This window comes from Crocodylus siamensis, chromosome 12 (genome assembly GCF_052110815.1).
Source record: "Crocodylus siamensis isolate JL-2025a chromosome 12, ASM5211081v1, whole genome shotgun sequence".
Taxonomy (NCBI): Eukaryota; Metazoa; Chordata; order Crocodylia; family Crocodylidae; genus Crocodylus; species Crocodylus siamensis.
The window spans coordinates 23187618-23208237 of NC_143406.1; the positions used below are offsets into that span (position 1 = coordinate 23187618).

At 48.8% G+C, this 20620-nt stretch overlaps 1 protein-coding gene across 5 annotated transcripts in view; it reads right to left on the bottom strand.

The window, feature by feature from the left end:
* Positions 1-18809, bottom strand: part of SRL (sarcalumenin) — a 95346-nt gene extending 76537 nt beyond the window's left edge. Inside the window, exon 1 of one of the 5 annotated variants that reach the window (XM_090023117.1) lies at positions 18644-18809. In XM_090023117.1, coding sequence (XP_089879243.1) covers positions 18644-18704 — 61 coding nt within the window. In that variant the 5' untranslated portion in view covers positions 18705-18809. The remainder of the gene's footprint in view (positions 1-18643) is intronic. The other 4 variants (XM_090023118.1, XM_090023115.1, XM_090023116.1 and 1 more) reach the window with 4 other exon arrangements.
* Positions 18810-20620: the final 1811 nt, after the last annotated feature.

Here is a 20620-nt window from a genome sequence, read left to right on the forward strand (position 1 = left end):
CTGGGGCTCCACATCTCTGCCTCCTCACTAGGGCTACAGGAATCCCCTCCTCTGTGGCAGCTCAGATAGCCATAGCCATGCCTGGCCCCAACTTCTACCCACAGTGAAGTGTGGGCTAGGGGTTATTGAGATACCAGCCTGGTGGAAGGTGGATTGGGGTAACTGGCCTGGCATTTCCTGGGGGCTCCCATGACACTGGGAGCCCCACCAGACCACCCACACCCAGCAGGGTGCAATTTTAGGTCATGCCCAGCACCAAGAACCTCTACTCCTACCTGAAAATATTCTAATCAGCAATCCAACCAAACAATACTTCTACCCTCTCTTCTAGAAGACCATCTGCTCTGTTTAAATAGGCAGCCAGTGTTTCAAAATGGCTGCCACAATCAAGCACCTGCTGGCTGTTTGGCTCAGCCCTTAAAGTGGCAGGTACTAACAGTGCCCTGCCACACCCATCAATTCCATATTGATTCCATATTCTTTCCCCTACCCATCAGTTTCCACATCAAGGTCTGCCATGGGATCCCAGTGAAAAGCAGTTGTCTCTGGGGTGAAAAACTGAATGCTAAACTCCTGCCTCAAAGGGTACTGCAGACATAGTAGACTCTATAACTTAGTTTTCCTTGGGTTAAACATGCAACTAAAGTGGAGGAGGGGAGCACACAATGTGTCAACTGGATTGTGACATCAGAGCCCTGGTTTCCAGTGGCCAGGAACATTAGACTTGCAGGTAAGATGCAATGTGTTCTGGTTTTGGAGATGTCAGACAACATAAAGTCACCACTTAACATGACTTTGACCTAGCTCTGCATAGTGAAAAACCATAAAAAATGTGATCTGCAAGCTAGTGATAATGTGCATGGGCTGGACTAGCAGAGAGAAGTACCAACCAGATCTGGAGTGGGCTCAAGTGAGCAAAGAGTAGGACAAGGTATGGACAGGAGTTATGGATCCTTTAATTCAATGAATAGGCTCCTACCACAGCAGGATGCTACAGGCACAGAGCAATTTGGAATGGACAGGTCAGAATTATCAGAGGAAGGAGCTGAGCAGGTGGAAACTGAATCTCATGGTGAAAGGAGCAGGGAAAAACAAAACTAAATCAGGAGTCCACAGGCACTTTTGCTTCTGTTGTCAGCATTGCTTTGGGGCAGGGGGGACAGGCCAATGCAATGTGACCAATGCAAGGGCATGAAAATCAGAGCCCATTCTTCCTATAAGTCATCGTGTGCTTAGCCGTGACATTGGGGTGGTCAGTGAGCTACAACATCATAGGGGAGGTGCTCTGTCTCCTGCTGCTACCCCCTATGTTGGACCAGGACACTGATGCTCTTTCCTTTATCATCCATTTCTGTAGAGCAGCAATATTTGCAATGGTCCTGTTGCCATAGTTTCATGGTAAGCCCATGTTGTAGCCCTTCCTACAGAGGAGAAGCCAATGCATGAGACTGAAGGCAGTGAGTGCGAAGCTCCGTAGCACAGGAGGTGCCATAAGGACCATCTACCTTAAACAAACCACCTGCTTCCCTGATGCCTGAGTAGCAGAGAAACCACCTCCCCCAGGAGAGCAACAAACAACTCCTCAGCGCAATCAGTCAACAAAATACCCACTCTTCACCCCAAACCCTTCCCTCAAACTCTCACCAGACTTTAGAGAACAACAGCTGGATGTATGGGATCTGAGGGGTTCAGCTCATGGATGTATCAGTGATTCAGATGAGGCTAAAATCCAGCCCATGCTCTCCCTGAAACAGCTATCAGTGGAAAGTGCTCATTCACAGTATCTGTGCTGAGATTACACAGGGAGGGGGCTCTCCTGGGCTTCAGTACCCACACCACACCAAATGGGGAGCTGTGCCCTTGGGCTGTAGGTTGTGGCATCTGTGCTGGAGTCAAACAGGGAGAGGTGTCCTGAGGGCTAGGGTAATGGCTTATCCTAGCCCAGCTGAGTGAGAGCTGTCAGTTTGTTAATACCACATGAATTTCCTGAGATGAAATGCGTATGGTTCCTGGGCTTCCCTGTGCACTGTCTTGCCCATGCCCCAGTTTGGAGCCAGATTGAGTGCTCAGAATTAGTCCCTCCCATTGAAATCTGTGACGCTATCTCCGGTTACTAAAAGCTGTTGTGCTTAATCCTTTTTGACTGAAGGTGCCAAATGAGCCATCCAACCAGGACTTGCCATCCAACCAGTCAAGTCCCAGCCTCACATTCTGGCACTCAAGGTCTGCAGTGGCTGGAAACGACCCACCCACACACTCCAGCACCAAATAAGAGAAGAAAAAGCAAAAAGCCCGTATACACAGGCTCCATTATTGTCACCTTCTGCTCTCCCAGGTACAAGCAGCCAACAAATTTGGATATGTGAACTACTGAGTACTGGCCCCATCTGAGAATAGCCTCAGGGCAGGCAGGGTCTCTGGAAAGTAACAGCTATTTTTCCTCCCCCTGCTCAAGCGAAATGCCTCCCCTCTCCACGCACAAAATGTGGACCCCATCTGACAACAGGTGCCTTTTACCTGGACCTGGGGGATACCATGGACAGAGCCAAGTCACACAGCTCAAACCCACCCATCCCCCTCTTTAGCGACTGCCAGAGCACTTCATCCTGTGGGATGATCAGCAGTAACCAGGTGCTTTCTCTTGGTGGGATCCATCCTATGTTTCTAGGGTCAGAGCTTAGGGCAAAGCTCAAACTGTTCTTCAAGGCACAGTGACCTTGGTGCTAGGGTTGCTTAGTGGGCATGAAGGACACAGGCCTCCATCCTCAGCTTGACCACAGGAAGGAGCTGGTAGAAAGTGCATGGTGAAGACTAGCAACCTGCTACAGATGGTACCATACACATGTGTGGCCGTGAGCCTGCTGACAGGGCAGGACTAACACATGTGTTACAGCTCTGTGGGGAGCCTGAGGAGCCCAAGCATCAAGAAAAACTGAGGGGAGGTGGGACCTCATCCCTTGAAGGCAAAGAGAAGCTGAGGGCAGATTGCAAGGGTGGAGCCACTTTAAGAGAGGCCACTGGGTTTGGGGGGTGATGAGTGTCTCACACCCAGACACCCTGGGAGTGACAGCCACCCAATAGGGGTCCATGGCCTGCCCTGAAGTCAGGACAACTGTAGTATAGGCACCTTCCTCTGGAGGGAGTGTTTCCTGTCTTCGTCTACTATGAAACCTGAATGCAAAATGCCTACTATACTTGGGCATTCAAACTCCCCTGGCACTTGTGGGAGTCAGAGCCCAGGCCAACAGCACCCCCAGTTTCCTGTGTGGTCCCTGGCTGCTGGCCATCCACCCCAGAGGTGGCTGAATTTCTAGGCTGCTGTATGAATATGGTTTGGATAGACACCAGGACACCTGGGCAGAGGGTGCTATGGGGATGAACATCACAGCAGCAAGCAAGAATGAACTGCTGCCCATTGCAGTACATCTGGTTTCCTCTTCCTCTAGCATGAAGGCTGCTGCTGTTTAACTACAAAGAAAGTGAAGTTGCTCCCAAGAACTGGCTCAGTGAATTACTAGGCCCAGCCAGTGCTCATGAGGTTAATGAGACAAGATTTGTAATACTTGTTGAAGGGCTGAAGAGCTGCTCTGTTTTCCTGAAAAGTTTGTGGGGAAATGATGTCTGGAAACTAGCTCTAACCATGCCTTTCACTTTAAACTCAAAGGAGCTAGAGAAATCACTGCTGCAGGTTACCATTGGAAGGACCTTGCACTGCTGCTGCTGAAAACCCTGTCACTCATGTGTACCATATGTACCTCCTGAGTGATCTGGCTTGGGCAAGATCCAGCAGGGGGACTCATGGGGAAATCCCAGGAGATGCCAGTCAAACACTTTAATTGATCCCTGCTGGTCTCTAGTGGCAAAACAGTAGCTGTTGCTTTGTTCCAAAATCTGTTTCACCTGCTGGAACTATTAGGAATTGTCTGAAATTGTTCAGCTGGAATATCCACTAAGAGAAGGTGACTTGTCCAGGGACACAGGGAAATGTCTGGGAAAGCAGAACACACCAGTGGTAAACACTCAGCATGGGACTGCCTGCCGGAGGGAAGACAACTTTTGGGTGAGGGAGATGGCAGGATCCTGAGGGGCAGCTGGGTGAGGGTAGAGGCTTGAGAAAGGAGTGCTGGGGTGGAGGGGATGAAGGCTCACTAGCTGGGGGGTGCCCATGGTTTTGCAGTTCTGCAGCATAATCTAAACTGTCCTTGAGTTGAAGGGCAGCAAGTTTGGGAAACAGAAACACTTAGATAAGCAGAAGTGGCTGATCTGTGAATGCTGTGGCTGAAGTGACACTCGGGCCAGGGACAGACATGCAAAAAGCCAGAGCCTGAATTGATTCAATCTTTGCAGGTTAGTTTAACCTGCGGAGCTTGAACTGATTTGAAGGTGGATAGACATTCCCTTTTCATTCCAGAAATGTAGCCACATGCCTGCAGTGGCTCAAGCTAGAAGCCAAGGGGGCATTAGAGCAGCCCTCTCTTCCTTTTCATAGTGCTGAGCTGCAGGGGGAAGTGTGGCCAGGCCCGGGAAGGATGGTCTGATTAGGGAGGGATGTAAACCCCCACACTGTCCCGGACTTTTCCCTGCTTGCTGCTCAAAGGGTGGGGAGTATTGCCAGACCCTGCATCTGTTGATGATACTGACTCATTTCTAACACCTTTCTCTGTCCCCTCTTGAAGACTGACAGATTGCAGCCGGCAGGTTGCTTATCAGAACAAAGTTTATCAGTCCATCAAGCCCTACAAAAGAAAACATCTCTCTCATCAGTTTCAAGCTCTTCCTATCTACAGAGTGCATTTGCAAGCCACTAGTTGTCTGCCTTTATTCCTGTGAAATTGGAGACCCGCACAGACACCTCTCAGCATTAGCTAGCATGGGGCAGGGTGGGGGTGGGCATAGCCTGAAGCTGGGGTCTCTGCTGTGGGAAAGAGGTGGTAGGGGGGATCCCTGCTTGAGCAGCCAGTGGGGAGGGGGTGGGGGGAGGCAGGGGGAAGCCTAGCAGCTGCTGCAGTCCCTCAGCCAGCTTAAGCAGTAATAGTGCTCTGGCTAGGAAGGTGAGGGTCAGGGCCAACCCTGCTCCAGGAAGGGGTCTGGAGCAGAAGTTTTATAAACTAGTTTGACCCAAGTCAGTTAAGTCGGATACTACATTCAACCAGGTTTCTCTTAAACCAGTTTCAGGCATTTTGAAGCTGGTTTATGTGCATTGAACTTAAGTTCTGTTACAGGTTTAAACCAGTTTCTCATCACTTAAGCTGGATCATATGTAACTTCTGTCCCTATCCTCAGTCTCATATATGACAAGAGAACTGAGCCAAGGTAGAGGACCCTCTGCTGGGCTCTTTGACCTGGATGACCTGGGAAACCACTTTACTTTGAGCTCTCCATGGTTGGGGAAGGCTCCTGTCCCTCAGGCACATGCTGTACTAAATATTTGCCTTTCAGTTATGTTCTGCCTCTGGAAGGAGGATCAGGGTTTACAAATGGCCTCCCAGGAATCCTAGCCACTCCTTGTATTCCCTCTCACAAGTCAGCATCTTTGCAAGATGTCACCTTTGTTATGCAAGTGAAGCCAAGGGCCAGTTATGTTGGCATGAAGAAGTCCCCAGGGCTGGGTGCAAGCTGAGTGTCCAGGAGACCTTCCATATGCCCAGTCTCTGGAATCCAAACCTAGCTTGGGGTCTGAATTTCCCAGCTGGTTTTTACAGTATAATGAACCTCAACATGTCCAGTAGCTTCCAGTCCAAATAAGAATTCTACAGCTTGAGACCTTTCTGCCATCTGTGGGCAGAGCTACAGCCAGGGCCTCTCATGTTCATTGCACCAATAACTAAACTTCACACCAGACTGAGAAATTTAACAAAATCCAACTCTACCTTCCCTCTCTCCGTGCACATAATACTTCTCTCACTCTGTATGACCCTCATCAGAAGTACCTTCAACCTAAGCCAGAGGACGTGAATACATATTCATTGCAGCCATTGCCCTTTGACTTGTGTTCATAACAAACAGTGCAAGTGAAATGGAACTGACTTGGCACTGCTTAGATGAAAAGATGAGAGACCTCCAAGAGACACTGGGTTGACAGTGGGAGACCTCCCTGGGCAGGTGGAGAATGGAGGAAGGGTACCAGTGTCTTGAAAGGTGGTGCTCTTCTTTGCTGAGAGGTAGCAGTGATCCAGTGTCCCAGCTGCAGTGTATCTGAATAGGATGTCCCCAAGCATTCCCCACCTCCAGCTCCTACACGTATGTTCCAAACCCAGAAGGACATTGGAAAAGATGCTCTGGGGTGTCCAGGCTGAGAAACTCTCAAGACTTGGGTCTCCATCACACTTGAGAGCAGTCACTGAGGCCACCCCAGAGTGTCCTTATTGGCATGGTTTCAGATTTGGAGTGGGTGGCAGGGCATGCTCAGGGCTGTCATGGCTGTGCCACACCAGTGCCTTGGTGTAGACATGCCTTGAAACACCCCAGCTGCTATGAGTCATCAGCTCTCACAGCACCTGCTAAAACTAGTGAAGGTTTTAGCCAAGTCCCAGCCCCATGTTACCAGGGACACTCCCTCCCCTCCCAGCCTTGCTCTGCAGTGCTGCTGAAGTGGAATGGCAGGCAACTGCATGAGCAACTTGAGATGGTGAATCTTCCTGTGGGTGAGAGGGGCAGTGAAATGCTCTGTGACATTGTTTAGTTCCTCCCCTCTGAGTGGCCTGTTCACTGTTTCTGGGGGAGAGACTGACAATTAGGAAGCTATAGACACAGGAGAGCTTGGGGCCTCTGTCCCCTTAAAGGGCATCAGTAATTTCCATGGAAGCCATATATGGGAGATGGGTCCAATGGTGCCATTAGCCCCAGCATAATGTCCCAGGATAACCCACACCACATCAGGCAGGTCCTCCACAGCCCTGTCTGGTCCCTGTTGGGTCTCCCCTTTGGGTACCATGCAACCACTGCTTCAAAAGCGTCAGAGCTTCTTTCTTCCTCCTCTAAAGGGGAAGTTCCTGGCATGAGCAAAGAAGCAGAAGGAAATAGTAGCCGGCATCCCAGCTGATAACAAGCTTCACTGACATTGCACCTGTGAATCCAGCTCGGCTGAAAATAAACCTGGATTAGTCAATTATTGGATAGCACACTCTGTCATGGGCTCTCCATCTGATCCTAGCACTCAGCTGGGGTCTTACATATACACCTTTTTCACAGTAATCTTTAGTGTACTATACTCCTCCTTTACTACAGCAGTTCCAGCCCAGTCAACAGGCCTACAAGCCAAGTCCCATATGGAAATGTCTCTCTCAGGCTACTAGAGAACTAGTGTTTTCATTTGGAAGGATCCAGTCCTCACTGATTGTGTCCCACTCTGCTTCTGAGAAAAGCCACTTCTCAGTCTCGGACCTTGATAGGGAGCAATGGTCAGAGCAAAGGGAAGAAAGGTGAGGCGATATGGTGTGTAGTTAACTTATCCTCCCCTTTGCTGCATTAGCGACTTGGCATGCCTACAGGAGAAGGAGAACCTGGGCAACAAAAGTTGTTGGGAGTTCACAGATATTGAGTATTATTTTTACTACCTGCCAGGGAGAGGCAGTGGCTTCTCAGTGCAGCCCTTCCCATCCCATCTGCCATGGGCAAATCTAGGGTTTTGAAAAGGAGGCGGGGGTGCAGATGATGTTGTATATCATCACAAAACATTATTCTCCAGGTAAAAAGAACACAGAAGCTTCATTAATATGCTAGGGGCCTAGGGCTATATTATACAGTTCAAGATTATAGCAAAAACATATATATAACTTTACTGGAATGTGCACAAATTTGCTGTATCATATTATGTATAACAATACAACAAATTAGGCACAAATAATAGATATTGTTTCTTTAGTCCTGTTGTCATTAGAATTAAATGTGCATCTCTTTCAGATTCATAAACCATAATTTAGATGTCTTGAGCATCTTGACAGTGCATCCAATGCTCTGCTGAAAGTTATTTTCACGCCTGAGTTCATGTTCACCTGAGTTAATGTTCCCATACCTGACTTAATGTTTTTAGCTAGAGTTAAAAACAGTTTGCAGGTCTGTGAAATAGGAGCTACAGTAAGAAGATCAGAATTAAGACATTAAGACAGCAGAATTGCAGAAGAAAGGATAGCTTAATTACTGGAACATCAAGACCATTAAAAAAGGAGACAAAATCATTAACACCTGTAGAATGAAGAGTTTAGAAAGAATCAGGTACATTATAATGAGCCATAAAGTCAAGTGGCTTCCTTGCTGCTAACTGACTAGAAATGCTGCTGCTATGGTTAGGCAGTTGGTTTTAAACTTTGGGTGGAGCAGGAATCAAAGAGGGGGTGCGACTACAGCACTGCCTTGAAGCAAGCAGGTTTGGAAAGGTGGCTGCTGTATGCCTTGTCCTCATCATCTCTGCCAGTAGGTGGCAGCATAACAGAGACTGCTGCATTAATTAAGACATTGTGCATTCTACTTCTGCTTCAAGGAAAAAGCAACCATACCAGAGAGATGCAAAAGATTTTTGATGATATTTTTTATTGAGCCAAGTATACAGTTGGGAGAGAGATTTTTTATTGAGCCAAGTATACAGTTGGGAGATGCTAGACAAGCTTTTGGGCACAAATTGCCAGGCCCAAAAGCATCTCTAATATTTTTCCCAACTATATAGTTGGTTTTATGAAAGATATCAACAAAAAAACCTTGCTTCTCACTTTATTTCGAGAACCATCATGAGCACAACAATATTGCAACCCTACTATGCACTAGAGACGTCAGAATTAATGCTGACTGGAAACCATGCAACTCTCCTCTCCTCCAGAGAAGAGCCATTTAAGCTAAATGGCACTGTTTGCCATACGAGCATAAACTGGTTACAGATGCATTGACACTGGAAATGCAAAGGTTTCTATCAGAACAGTAAGGCTTTTGAACAGGCTCACCACAAGAGCAGTGAGTGGGAAGAAAACACAATCTTTTTGAGAGGAACCTCACAACCAGCAGTTTTAAGATGGGCTTGACTCATGCTAGAAAGGTATTACACAACATAGTGGCTGCAACAGCAGGGGATGGGACTAAAGAGCTCCATAATGTGTCTTCTAGTCCCATGTCCCTCTGCTCATTGATAGACAGATAGACCTATTTCTCTGCTCCAGAAACTAAGTGCCAACTGGGACTGCTCAGATCAAGTTGAAACACTGCAGCCAGACTTTCCATTAGAGCCTTGGTGTGCACCTGTTCCCTGCTCCCATGTCATGCTACCCTTTCCATGGACTGACAGCAGTGACACTGCTTTGCCATTAGACAGGTGCACCAATCTGAAGGTGCCATCCCTCCCAACCAGCTTTGAAGGGAATGACAACCCCTTCAGAGAGGGCTTCTGGTGAGATTGAGATGAGTGCATTGGGCTCTGGGCTCTGCATGTCCCTGCTTTAGGTTTTGATTAGGTTTTACTCTTGCTGACACAAGGAATTGTTTGGGGAGAGTCTTAGATGTTTTTCTGAGAGAAATTTCATGCCTGTTGACATCTTCCATGATCAGAATATCACCCACCCTGGATAGTCCCCAGGGACGCATCCCCATGAGCAGGAACATTCATTCCCTGGGGACAATTAGAAGCAGCACAAATTTGTGCTGCTGCTAGTTATCCCCAGGGAACACCCCTGCATGCATGCTCTGGAGCACAGCAAATTGTCCTGGGTGGTGTACAGAGAGGCTGGGGCCAGCACCTGGACTGGCCCCAGCAGCCTTATCGGGGGTTCTGGGGGCCTCCCAGGGCTCCAGTGGTGGCAGTCTGGGTGCACAGAGCTTGGCCAGCAGCCAGCGTGGCTCTGGTCAGCCAGGCTACAGTTTTATGCGGTGCATACTGCAGCCATGTGTGTCACACTGCTTTTTTCTGAGGGGTTTTGGTTTTTTTTACACTGGATCTCCCAGTGTCAAAAAACCCACTGCACTGCTAATTAGCAACATGAGGATATCCTGCGTGGGCAGCACATGCAGTTTGCATCACTGCAGATGGATCTGCAGCACTGCAAACTGCACGTGTGTGCTCATCTGGACACACTGCAGCAATGCAACCCTTTCCCATCTAGGCTGCCCATCTGTTCATATGCTTTTTAGGCCCTCCCTTCCTAGGGTCAGCTACACATGCCCTAAGCACATAAGCCACAAGACAGCCTCTGAAAGGTGAGAGCCTGCAGAAGTGAAGGGAGCCAAGCTGACAACCAGGCTAGTCCCAGCCCAGCCCAATAGCTTCTGTGATCACAGCAAAAGATTTTCCTGCCCTGTCCGTATGTTGCAATGTGACACCCTGTGGTATATCCCCAGCAGCTAAAAATGCAGCTGCACTGTAATAAATACTTGACTAGAACACGTGACTTGCAGAACTTCTGTTGAAGAGAGTCAGGTTTCTTTTTTCTTTTCTGTGTGTGAATTGCCTACAAACTCCTTATTTTGCAGAACTCATTTACTCTGTGGAATTTTCATCACCCCCACAGCATGAATAATTCCTGATCTATTGGTTATGAGCAATTATTTGCTAGCCACTGATCTCTAGCATTGCAAGTTTGCGTTCATTTTGCTCTGATACCTAGACCACACTGGATGCATCTACATGAGATGCTGCTGTACATTGGTTTCTGTGTATTTATTTAGTACTTATATAAGCAAGTACTAAATAAATGTGCAGTAACTGCAGTTACTGCACAGTAGTGCCAGCAAACGTCTTTTAAGTGACACTACTCTGCAGTAGCCTAATGCTACTATGCAGTAGCATATTAGTACTGTCTGTGTTGTGATGCACTAGTGCACAGTAGTAATCTGCTACTGTGCAGTCAGCATCTCATGTAGACGCACCCCCTATGTTCTTTTTATACCATGACTGAATAAGTATAATATTTCCAGTCAGGGCCCTGGAACAAATAATCTTATTTAAAGTTGATCCCTGTGAGTGCTCTTGTTAAGTTGTTCTTGCCATATGAAATACTGCCAGTGAACCAGTTCACTGGGACTTCCAAGAAAATAGAACACAATTGACGTGCAAAATGGATCCAACTTCACACTGTGGCATTGCCTCAACTGTAGTCCAGTGATTCTCAACCAGGGTATCACAGCACTGTAATAAATTAAGTTTTTGAAATGGGATTCTGTTCAGTTCACAAAAATTATGGAGGGCTGTCTTAAATATAATGGATGTGCCTTAAGCCTAGAAAGGTTGTGAACCACTGCTCCAGTTGCTACCTGTCAAGCATTGTGTCCCTGGTTTTGATCCTCCAAAAGCAGGAGTGTCAAACATGCAGCCCACAGTCCAGATTCAGCCTGCAGAGCCATGTCATCCAGTCTGCAGAGCTCTTGGAAAGGCCAGGAAAATGGTGGCAGGACGGTGTTAATCCAGGGGGGTCCCTGAGCCATGACAGGAGTTCAGATACCCATGGGGTTAATGCAGCCACTGCCTGTCCCACCAGAGGTGGGTACAGATCTGGAACACACGGAGATTTGCAGCCTGGATCCAGCCCAGGTTGACACCCCTGTCCTAAAGTAACATATGTCCCCATGGCATGGCTCTGCCTGCCATTAATGGTAAGACCATATATTGAAATCTATGAGTTAGCTACTGCCCACAAAAGTACTGAGATGTTGAACTCAAGTTGAAATGAGAGATGGACAGGCATCTAAATCAGTTAGGCACTTCAGTGCCTTTTTGGATCTGGACTCTGACCTTTAGATAAAGCAAGAAATGCTTAGACTTTAGGTCCATTCAGTCACCACGACAACCATTCAGGGGACTTACTAGTTTCATATTAGGTTTGCCATGGGGACCCAGTCCAGACTTTAGCAGTAGCCATAATCCATGTGATATGGTCCACAAGCACCTCCCTTCTGAATCACTGTCACAGTAACAGAGTACATTATTTTAGCTTCACAGGAAACAGGAAAAGACCCTTTGCCGACACCTACATTGACCATGCTCCCCCCTGCCCCATCTCCTGTTCATGTAAGACCAACCCTACTGTTAGTCACCTCTGTGGAATGAGATCTTGACCACTCCTCCTTAAGAGCAAGTTGAAAAGATCAAAGGTCCACCCAAAACTAGGAGCTCATTAGGCACATCAATTTTGGTACCCAACAGCACAGGAGGATGTGACGGGTCCAGCTTAGCATCAGACTGCCTTCAATTTGCCAGTCGGAACAACCAAGTGCCCATTTAGAGCTGGGTCAATTGGAGGCAGCCTTTGGCATGAATCCAGAGACACAGCAAATGAATTGAGCATTCTGCTATTCTTCCTAGCAAAAAAAGAAAAAAGAAAAGAACAAGAGGAATTTGCTGCAAAAATGATGGGAAGTGTACAGTTTTTTCCAATTTACATGATTCAAATAGGGCTTTTCCCCCCTGAAAGTCTTTGCAAAATATTTTAAACTGAAATTTGTAGTGAAAAAAAGTATTAAAAAAAAATCAACATTCCCATTTCTTGAAATGTCAGGTTCTGGCCATAAAAAAACCTTTCCATATCATGTTGATAAAATTACAGTGAAAAATGCCGTCAAAAATTTTGTGAACAAATGAAAACTGTTGAAAGTCAGCTGGTTTTTAAAATAAATAAAAAAGGATTGTAAAATGTTCAACAGCTGTATTTGCTGCTCAGCTCCAACTATTAAAAAGCCATGATCTCCACTCCACTTTAAGAGAACCCTTCCTGAGGGTCATCTTCATAATCCTGATCTTTCATTGATATTGTTACCTTGATAGCACTTACTTTTAATTTCAAATTTAGGTTGTTTTTTAAATGTAAACCCTATGGGAGGCAATAGAACCATGCTTGCAAACTGAACCACAGAAATATCATGTAGTCAACAAACTGACAATATAAAGGAAAATATTTTTTCTATAATAGCCCATCAAATATCTCTAAAAAGAGACAAAATTCCCATAAATTAAGGCCAAAAAAAGAAAAGGAAAGAGGGAAAAGGTCAGTTGGGAAAGAACCTGGGAATACAGAATGAGGAGAGATTCAGACACCTCAGTGATGACCAAAATATTATGAAGACACTCAAGGACCCACTCCGCTTCTAGGCCCATAGTGAAGTCTTGAGCGGAAGGCAGGCTAATTCTACTTTTGCTCACTGCAGTGTTAGGTGGCAGGAAAGGCTTAGCACTCAACGGGTTATACTCACCCCATCCCATGGAAGATTCACCCCATGCCCTGGGCTGGATCCAAACTATGGGGCTGCTTGAAGGCTAGATTTAGGTATGGTGGTAGTGGGATAAATGGTGGGAGATGGCAGCATTAATTCTTACATTGTCCAGCATTGGAAAAGACCTTGCAGGTATTTTTATAGACTGTAATTAGGTCTCCCCTCCTTCCAACGCTCCTCTTTTCCAGATTGTGTTAAATTAACTGCCTTCCTCTCTCTTCCTTACATGTCCCATCTCCCGGTCCCTCAGAACACCAGCTTTAGAAACGATTACAGACAAGTCACTTGTTAAAGGTTCAGTCCACGTCCTTTCAGCTACCAAACTCCTCTGAGCCCCATTGGTCTGGAGGTCAGGCTAAAGGCCCTGGGCAAACAAGCTTTCTCGTAAGATTACACCACTTCTTTCTCCGTCTCCCTAGCTTCTCTTTCTTTATATTCATAGCAGGGATCTGGCCAGGAAGGTGGCTTGGAGGAGCTGAAACAGAGGATCTGCAATTAATCAGCTTGAAGCAGACAGTCTGTAGGGATAGCCCCAGGCCATGTGTTCTCATAGAGTTCCTTGTTCTGCACCGGAAGGAAGTGACTGTCTCTGCATCATCCCATTGCCAGACCCAAACAACAGCATGTACAACTCATCCTAATCCTCAGCTGGAGCTTTTGATCCTGACTGAAGTTAGCTTGGTTTTATTTGCACCTCCCATGAGCCTCTAACCCCTGGGCCATAATTGCTCAGTTCCGTCTATGCCTGGGACTCCCACAAAGAAAGTACAGCTATAGGATACCAGGAACAATACCACCAGCACTTCCTGATGGAAATGATTATCACTGAAGGCACAAGTACAACCTACATCTCCTACCATGTTGCAAATATGATGATGAGATCCAAAATCTACAGCAACAGAAATGTGCAAGAGGCATTGATCTGACGATTTGCTGAATTCACTGGGATTTTCAGGTGACAAAGAAGATGCATTTAATGCAGCTCCTCTGAATTTCTTTTGATATTTCCAACTCTCTCTCTCTCTCACACGTGCACACACACACAAGCGGTGCAATGAGATGTATAGACAACAAAAAGGATGGGCAACTGAAAGCTATGGGATGTGCTGCAGGCCCAAGTGAGCACATGTGTATAGGCTATTTTGTGGCAAGAAAGGAGCAATTATTTGAGACCCCTGAGAAGCTTTGGAGAAGCCAGTTCCTACCTCACAAAGCTACTAGCCCTGGGGGCAGATTAATTTCTCATGCTACAATCCCCAGCCCCTGAAGCAGAGTATGAAGGGCAGCTCCCTGCCCTGAAAAAAGGAATTATGAGCCACATCGCTATATGAAGAAGAGTAACCCCATGGGAGGCATCTCTTTCTAGATGTGGTTCCCAACTGTAGAGCATCCAAGTTTTTCCTAAATATAGGAACACTAATCTCTCTCGTCTCCTTCCCAGCCCACAAGAGAATTTCCCTGGATCTGCTGCTGACAGAAGAAAAGGAGAAAATCACATGTCCCTGACTTGACGTCTCACTTGATGCCAAGGATTTTCCTTCTCTACTTAAAGGCTGTAGTCCAAAGGCAAAAGGACAAACTTCTCATGAATGACATTCTGAGCCAGCCATACAATATAAGCATGACATCAGATGGGTGAAGCCAATAGGCTTGCAGTATGCAAATTGCCCAAAGTTGACTGCCACCATTTTCCTGGCCTTTCCAAGAGCTCTGCAGACTGGATGACATGCCCCATTAAGTTGCACATTAGCATGGGTGGGAATCTGCAAGGTGTGAAGGGGCAGTGGCTCTTTCAGGTAGTCAGCAAAGAGTCTGTTTAGGAAGGGAGTGGGAAATGAGGTGAGCACACTTGCAGAGTGGGAAGTTGGGGTAAGATAGATGGGCAGCCACAGAGAGCTGTGCAGGAGAGAAGAGCAAGTCTATGTCATGCATTAGGGGCTGGGGTTTCTAGCGAGCACCATGGTTGTGTGCAAGGAGGTCCCTGAGCAGGCAGGTGTTGGGGGAAGGCATTAGAAGAATATCTTCTGCAAGCAATCAGAGCCTACACTGATAAGCATGTGACTAAGCTGACCACCAGTCAGATTGCCGAAGAAACAGATGCAGACTGTGATTAGAGGTAACAGGTCAGGGATGAGAAGAAACCCAGGATGCATCTCTGACACCTCCCACTCAGTCAGAGCAGAAAGCCCCCTCTGCCAGCAATATGGGGTGCAGCTTAGGGCCTCCCCACAAGCAATGAGAAGTGGAGTGCAGAGCTCTATGCAGTCCCACCATAGCATAATGCTATGGTGGGACTGTATATCCCTCTGCAGTCCACTATTTATTGCCCAGTTCATCTCCCACTGCACCTGCTCTCACAATACATGTGCCCCCCCACCCCAGCACATTGCTGCCATGCCAGTAGGCTCAGCTAGTGCCAACCTGCCCTGTGCTGGACCTGTCAAAGTAGGTCTCAATGACAGTGTCTCTCTGCGCTAGCACTAGCATGAGAAGAGCTGCGCCATATCCTCCCATTCTAATACTATAAAAGCCTAAGTCTGTCTGTCTCTTTGTCTCCCCCTAAACTTTATTCACATTCTGACAGAAACAGCCAATCAGAGTGCTCCAAGTGTGGGGGAGCACCACCAGGATGCTGAAGCCGTGCCAAGGACCCGACAGAGGGTGGGGGAGCCGAGGCCAGCAGCTCTGGCCTTGGCTCCCCCACCCCGCTCCCTGCAAGAGGGAGAACAGCAGCAGCACGGGGTGTAAGGGGGTGGCACAACATGCCAGCCCCCTCTGCCCCCATCATCCTTGATGGGCAATTGGCTAGTATTCTTCATATCAACAAAGCCTCTCCAAGGTCCTTGACTGGCCAAATAACGTTCTCCTCTCCAGTGCTGAAAGCAGCAAGCCCAATATGCTTCTGCAGCACAGGGCAGAATGTGTAGGGTTACCATTTGTGTGGGTTTTCCCAGACATGTCCTCTTTTTTGGGCCCCCGTGCTGCATCTGGGGGGTGTTTTCAAATAAGAGCAAATGTCTGGGTTTTCTGCTCTCCCAGGCTGGCTGATTGGGGCTGGAAGCAGTGGGCAAGGTGATTGGCTGTTTGAGGGTCATGTGCTCTCCATATCCAATAAAGAGACAGAGAGAGAGAGAGAAAGAGACAGAGTGTTTGTGTGTGAGAGCAAGCAAGCAAGTGGGCTGGTGCACATGCAATGTGGGAGCTGCTTGGACAGCAGGGCTGGGGGAGGCAGAGGTCTGTGGGTCAGGAGTGAGGGGTATCGGTAGGGTTGGGGTGGCAGAGACTGCAGGTCCAGAATGCAAGACACTGGCAGGGCTGGGAGAGCAGGGGCTGTGGGTCAGGAGTGAGGGGTACTGGCAGGGCTGGGGGGGGCAGAGGCTGTGGGTCCAGAGTGCAGGACACTGGCAGAGTGGGAGGGTCAGGACAGGGGGCTGCAGGTTGGGAGTGAGGGGCACCAGCAGGGCTGGGGGGCAGAGGGCTGCAGGTCTGAAATGAGGGGCACCATCAGGGGGCAGGGCTTTGGGTAGGGAGTGAGGGGCACTGCCAGAGCTGGGCGGAGGGCAGGGGGCTGCAGATCAGGAGTGAGGGGCATGGGGGACAGGACAGGTGACTATGGGTTGGATGTGCAGGGCACTGGCAGTGCCAGGGGGCTGCAGGTCAGGAGTGAGGGGAACCAGCAAGGGGTGGGAAGCAGGGTACTGTTTGGGAGTGAGGGGCACTGTTAGGGCTGGGGTCAATGGATCCAGAGTGGGGGCAGCAGCAGGGCTGGGGGTTGTGGCTTGTCAGTGAGGGGCAACAGAATGGGCAAGGGCAGGGCACCAGCATGTCACTGCCCCCCCTCCCCCTAACATCATATCCCTCCCCCCACCCCGTGACAGGTGTCCTCTTTTTTGGACCTGGAAATATGGTAACCCTAAGGATGTGAGAAGCCTGCACAGGCGTCTGCAGGACTCCAGCTTTCCAGAGTGCCAATGAGCAGGGTGACTTTTGCCAGAGCAAAGGGGTAAAGGTGGAACTGATGGATGCACCTCCAGAGGTACAGATGTACCTGTGGCTCTTCTCTTTCCTGGAGAAGCCCTGTCCCAGCGCTTGAGTCTTCCTGACCAGCCACTGCCTGGTTTCACAACCAAGGAGAAAGACCCTGCGTCTCCAGATGCCAAGCTATAGTCTTTCAGGCTCAGTGAAGCCAAGAACATTCATGCCATGGAACATATTAGATGGGAAGACAACAGGGCTAATCTAGGCCTAAAGGTACTTGGGATTTCTCTTCCCCTCTCCCCTCAGCTCCTTTTGTTCTTATGAATGATAGAGGATGTCCTTAAAAGGATAAAACTCCTGCTGCCTGTCTCCTGTGTGACAGGGTGAGAAGGCAGCAGCTGTGGATGGCCTTGGTGGGAGAGGCTGCAAAAGCAGAGAGGGAGGGAGATGAGGATGGGAGGGTTGTGAGGAGCTCAGTGTCCAGTTACAAGGCTATTTCCATTCTTAGCCACCTCACAGCAGCCTGGAATATGGAGCCCCAGCCAGTAGCAAAGTGAGACCAAATTAACTCAAGGGCAAGCAAGGGTAATGCTGACACACACCACACTGCTGAGATTGCCCCCAGAAAGGGAAGCCCATCAGGAAGGCATAGCCCACCCACCACACACTGCACAGGGGTCTGTGGAGGGGGGCCCTGCAGTGGCATGGGATCCCTGTCCCACGCAGGGCGGGAGTGGGCACCTGGGCCAAGATCCCAGAATTCTGAAGTGCACCAACACTAGCCCGGCACAACCACATTGTCCTGGGGAGGAAAGAGCAAGGACCACCCCACACACCCCACTCCCTGAACCAGCCCATCCCTTGCCAGGCTGCAGAACTTGGGGGCCCAACAACTGCCTTGCCCCAGTGTGACTCCCACTGCTGAGATCTCCCCAGAGTCACTGATTCCCAAGTGACCCCCAGGCAAGGGCATTCAGGCTCTGATTAAGCGTGCTGCCTACCTACAGCCTGGGAAGAACTGAACAGATGTATCAAAGCCTCCTTGATGCTTGCTTATATACAACACTGATGGCACAAAGGACACCCCCCATGCCCAGTGGCTGCAGGACAGACCTGCTGCATTGTGGCAATTGTTCCCAAGCACACGGGAAGCTGCATGCTATTATTCAAACCGGTCCCCCTGCTCCTCCAAGTACCCTGGGTTCTCTTTCTGCACAGAAGCTCTGTCCAGTCCTTTCTAAGTGCTCTAACAACCCCTCACATAGTTAGAGTGCCAGCTTCAGGTAGCATCAGTTGTAGGGGTTAACCCTCCCCCAAATCAGGAAGACTTGAAACAGTCCCTCTATTATGCATGCACAGCAACAGGCAGCTGGCTGAGAAAGGCAGGGCAGAGGCAAGGAAAGGGAACCCCAGAATGCACAGTACACAAACCCTTACAGTTTCCACTGGGTGCAAAACAGCAGGGAGTAGGGAGGTATCTTACCTGCAGTCCCCAGGAGCAGCAGAGACGCCACACAGCAGCACAGCAGGCTCAGGCCCCTCATGGTGGCTGCCAGGAACTCTTTGCTGCTCTGCACCTCTATTTATACAGCAACAGGGAGAAGGGTATGGGTCACAGTCACTAGGGCAACTGGGCAGCAGCCCAGCCCTGCGCAGATGATGCCTGCCACCTGGCTTCCTGCTCCTCCTACAGCTATGTGGGGCCCCTTCCCTCAATCTGGGCTCAGGCAATAAATGTGTCCCTTTCTCATTTGGAGCTCAGGCACTGAGAAGCTCCCACCCTCCACCCCCTGTCATTCAGCTCTGTCAATAACAGCCAAGGTGCTGATGTCCTGGAGGTGACAGCCGCTGTAGGAAGAGGGCTGGGGAGGGAAGGGACTACAGGTCTGCACCCTTTAACCACAGTTCTTATATGGCAGTGCTCAGCACTGCATAGACGGCACTTGTCAGAGGTGCATAGAGAACAGAGTGTGCGCCTGAGAGCATGCCACAGACATGGACAGTGCTGGGCAAGGGCAGCACTGAGTCCCTGGGGATTGGGTCATATGGCTGAATTAGCTTTGTCCAGCCACACACACAAGAGCAATCAGAATTGATGAGGGACAAATCAGAAAACACTGGGCACTGGGGCAGCCCTGCCAGCTGAGCATCATGTTCCACTGCTGGAGACAGGCTGGCCGAGCTCAGGGGTGCTGCTGACAAGCCAGTCAGCACCCCTTCCTCCCCCCACAACAGCAGTCCACATGCCACTGACAACAGCACACTGCCCCCAGCCCAGCCCACCTTTCTAAGAAGCCCAGGAGGCGTAAACATCTCCCAGCTGCCACCGCTGCTGACCCCAGCCCCACGGTACTGGCAGAGACATGTGCACACAGTCCTAACCCCAGTCCCAATCCCAGCCTACCCCATGCCCTCTCCTGAAGAAGGCCCCCTGTTACAGGCCCTCATCTGCAAAAAGGGCAAGGCAGGGAGGAAGTCTAGGAAAGTTACAGGAGGGCACCAGCTGGTGAGAAAGGGCATCTTGAGATAAGGGAAGAGTCCAAGTGGGTTGGTATCTGCTCCAGGAGCAGAAAATGGGGCAACTTGATAAGGACCAAACAGCTCAAGTCAGGGCAAATAGACATCGTGTAGTTTCCATTTTCATCTGGAATGCTCTTTGCACTACCATTTGGGAAAAGGAGCAAAGATGAGTTGTTCTGGGCTCAGTAGAGTGTCTGTATTCATCATTTTGGGTCTGAAGAACTTTTAACACGCAGGTGGAGTGGATCTGCTGCATTTGCAGAGGTAATCTGCTCTGTTCGTGTGTTGGATGCCCAACACAACACAAGGCTTTTAACTGTCATTGTTGTTAACTGTTCCACTGCTGAGTGATCACAGCCTGTGGGAATGCCGAGGAATGTCCATTACCGTAAGACAAAGTACTGTAAATGGCAGGCCATTTGGGGACCAGTGGGCAGTACAACACGGCTCCAATCAAGGAACAAACTAGACCAGGAAGCCTGGCAGAGCTCAAAGGGCATTCTGCCTTATACTGAGGGTAAAATAAGCTGATGTAATCCAACAGGGTGTGCAGAGACCACCACTGAAGAATTGAGCCCCCCGGTGCCCACATAATCATGTGTTGACTCCTGTGAGCAATATTTCAGCTAGATTGAACTAAGGAGAATATGCTGTTATACCCTAACTTAATGTCTGCTACAGAACTATGTGAAAAAGCTGAGTTAATGCAGGTAGGTGGACTCCAAACTACCTTTGGCATAACTAATAACCACACCAAAGCAATGGTATTAAAAGAAACTGATAGTGGGCTCTTTGCAATGTTGGCACTTCTCCAATGAAAGTGTGAGCCAGCAGGAAAAGAACGGAAGCACATCTAATTAAAAATGCAAACCACAGCATATAGGCCAAATACCAGGGACAACACGCCACAGAAACCAGCCATAATCATTTACACATTTAT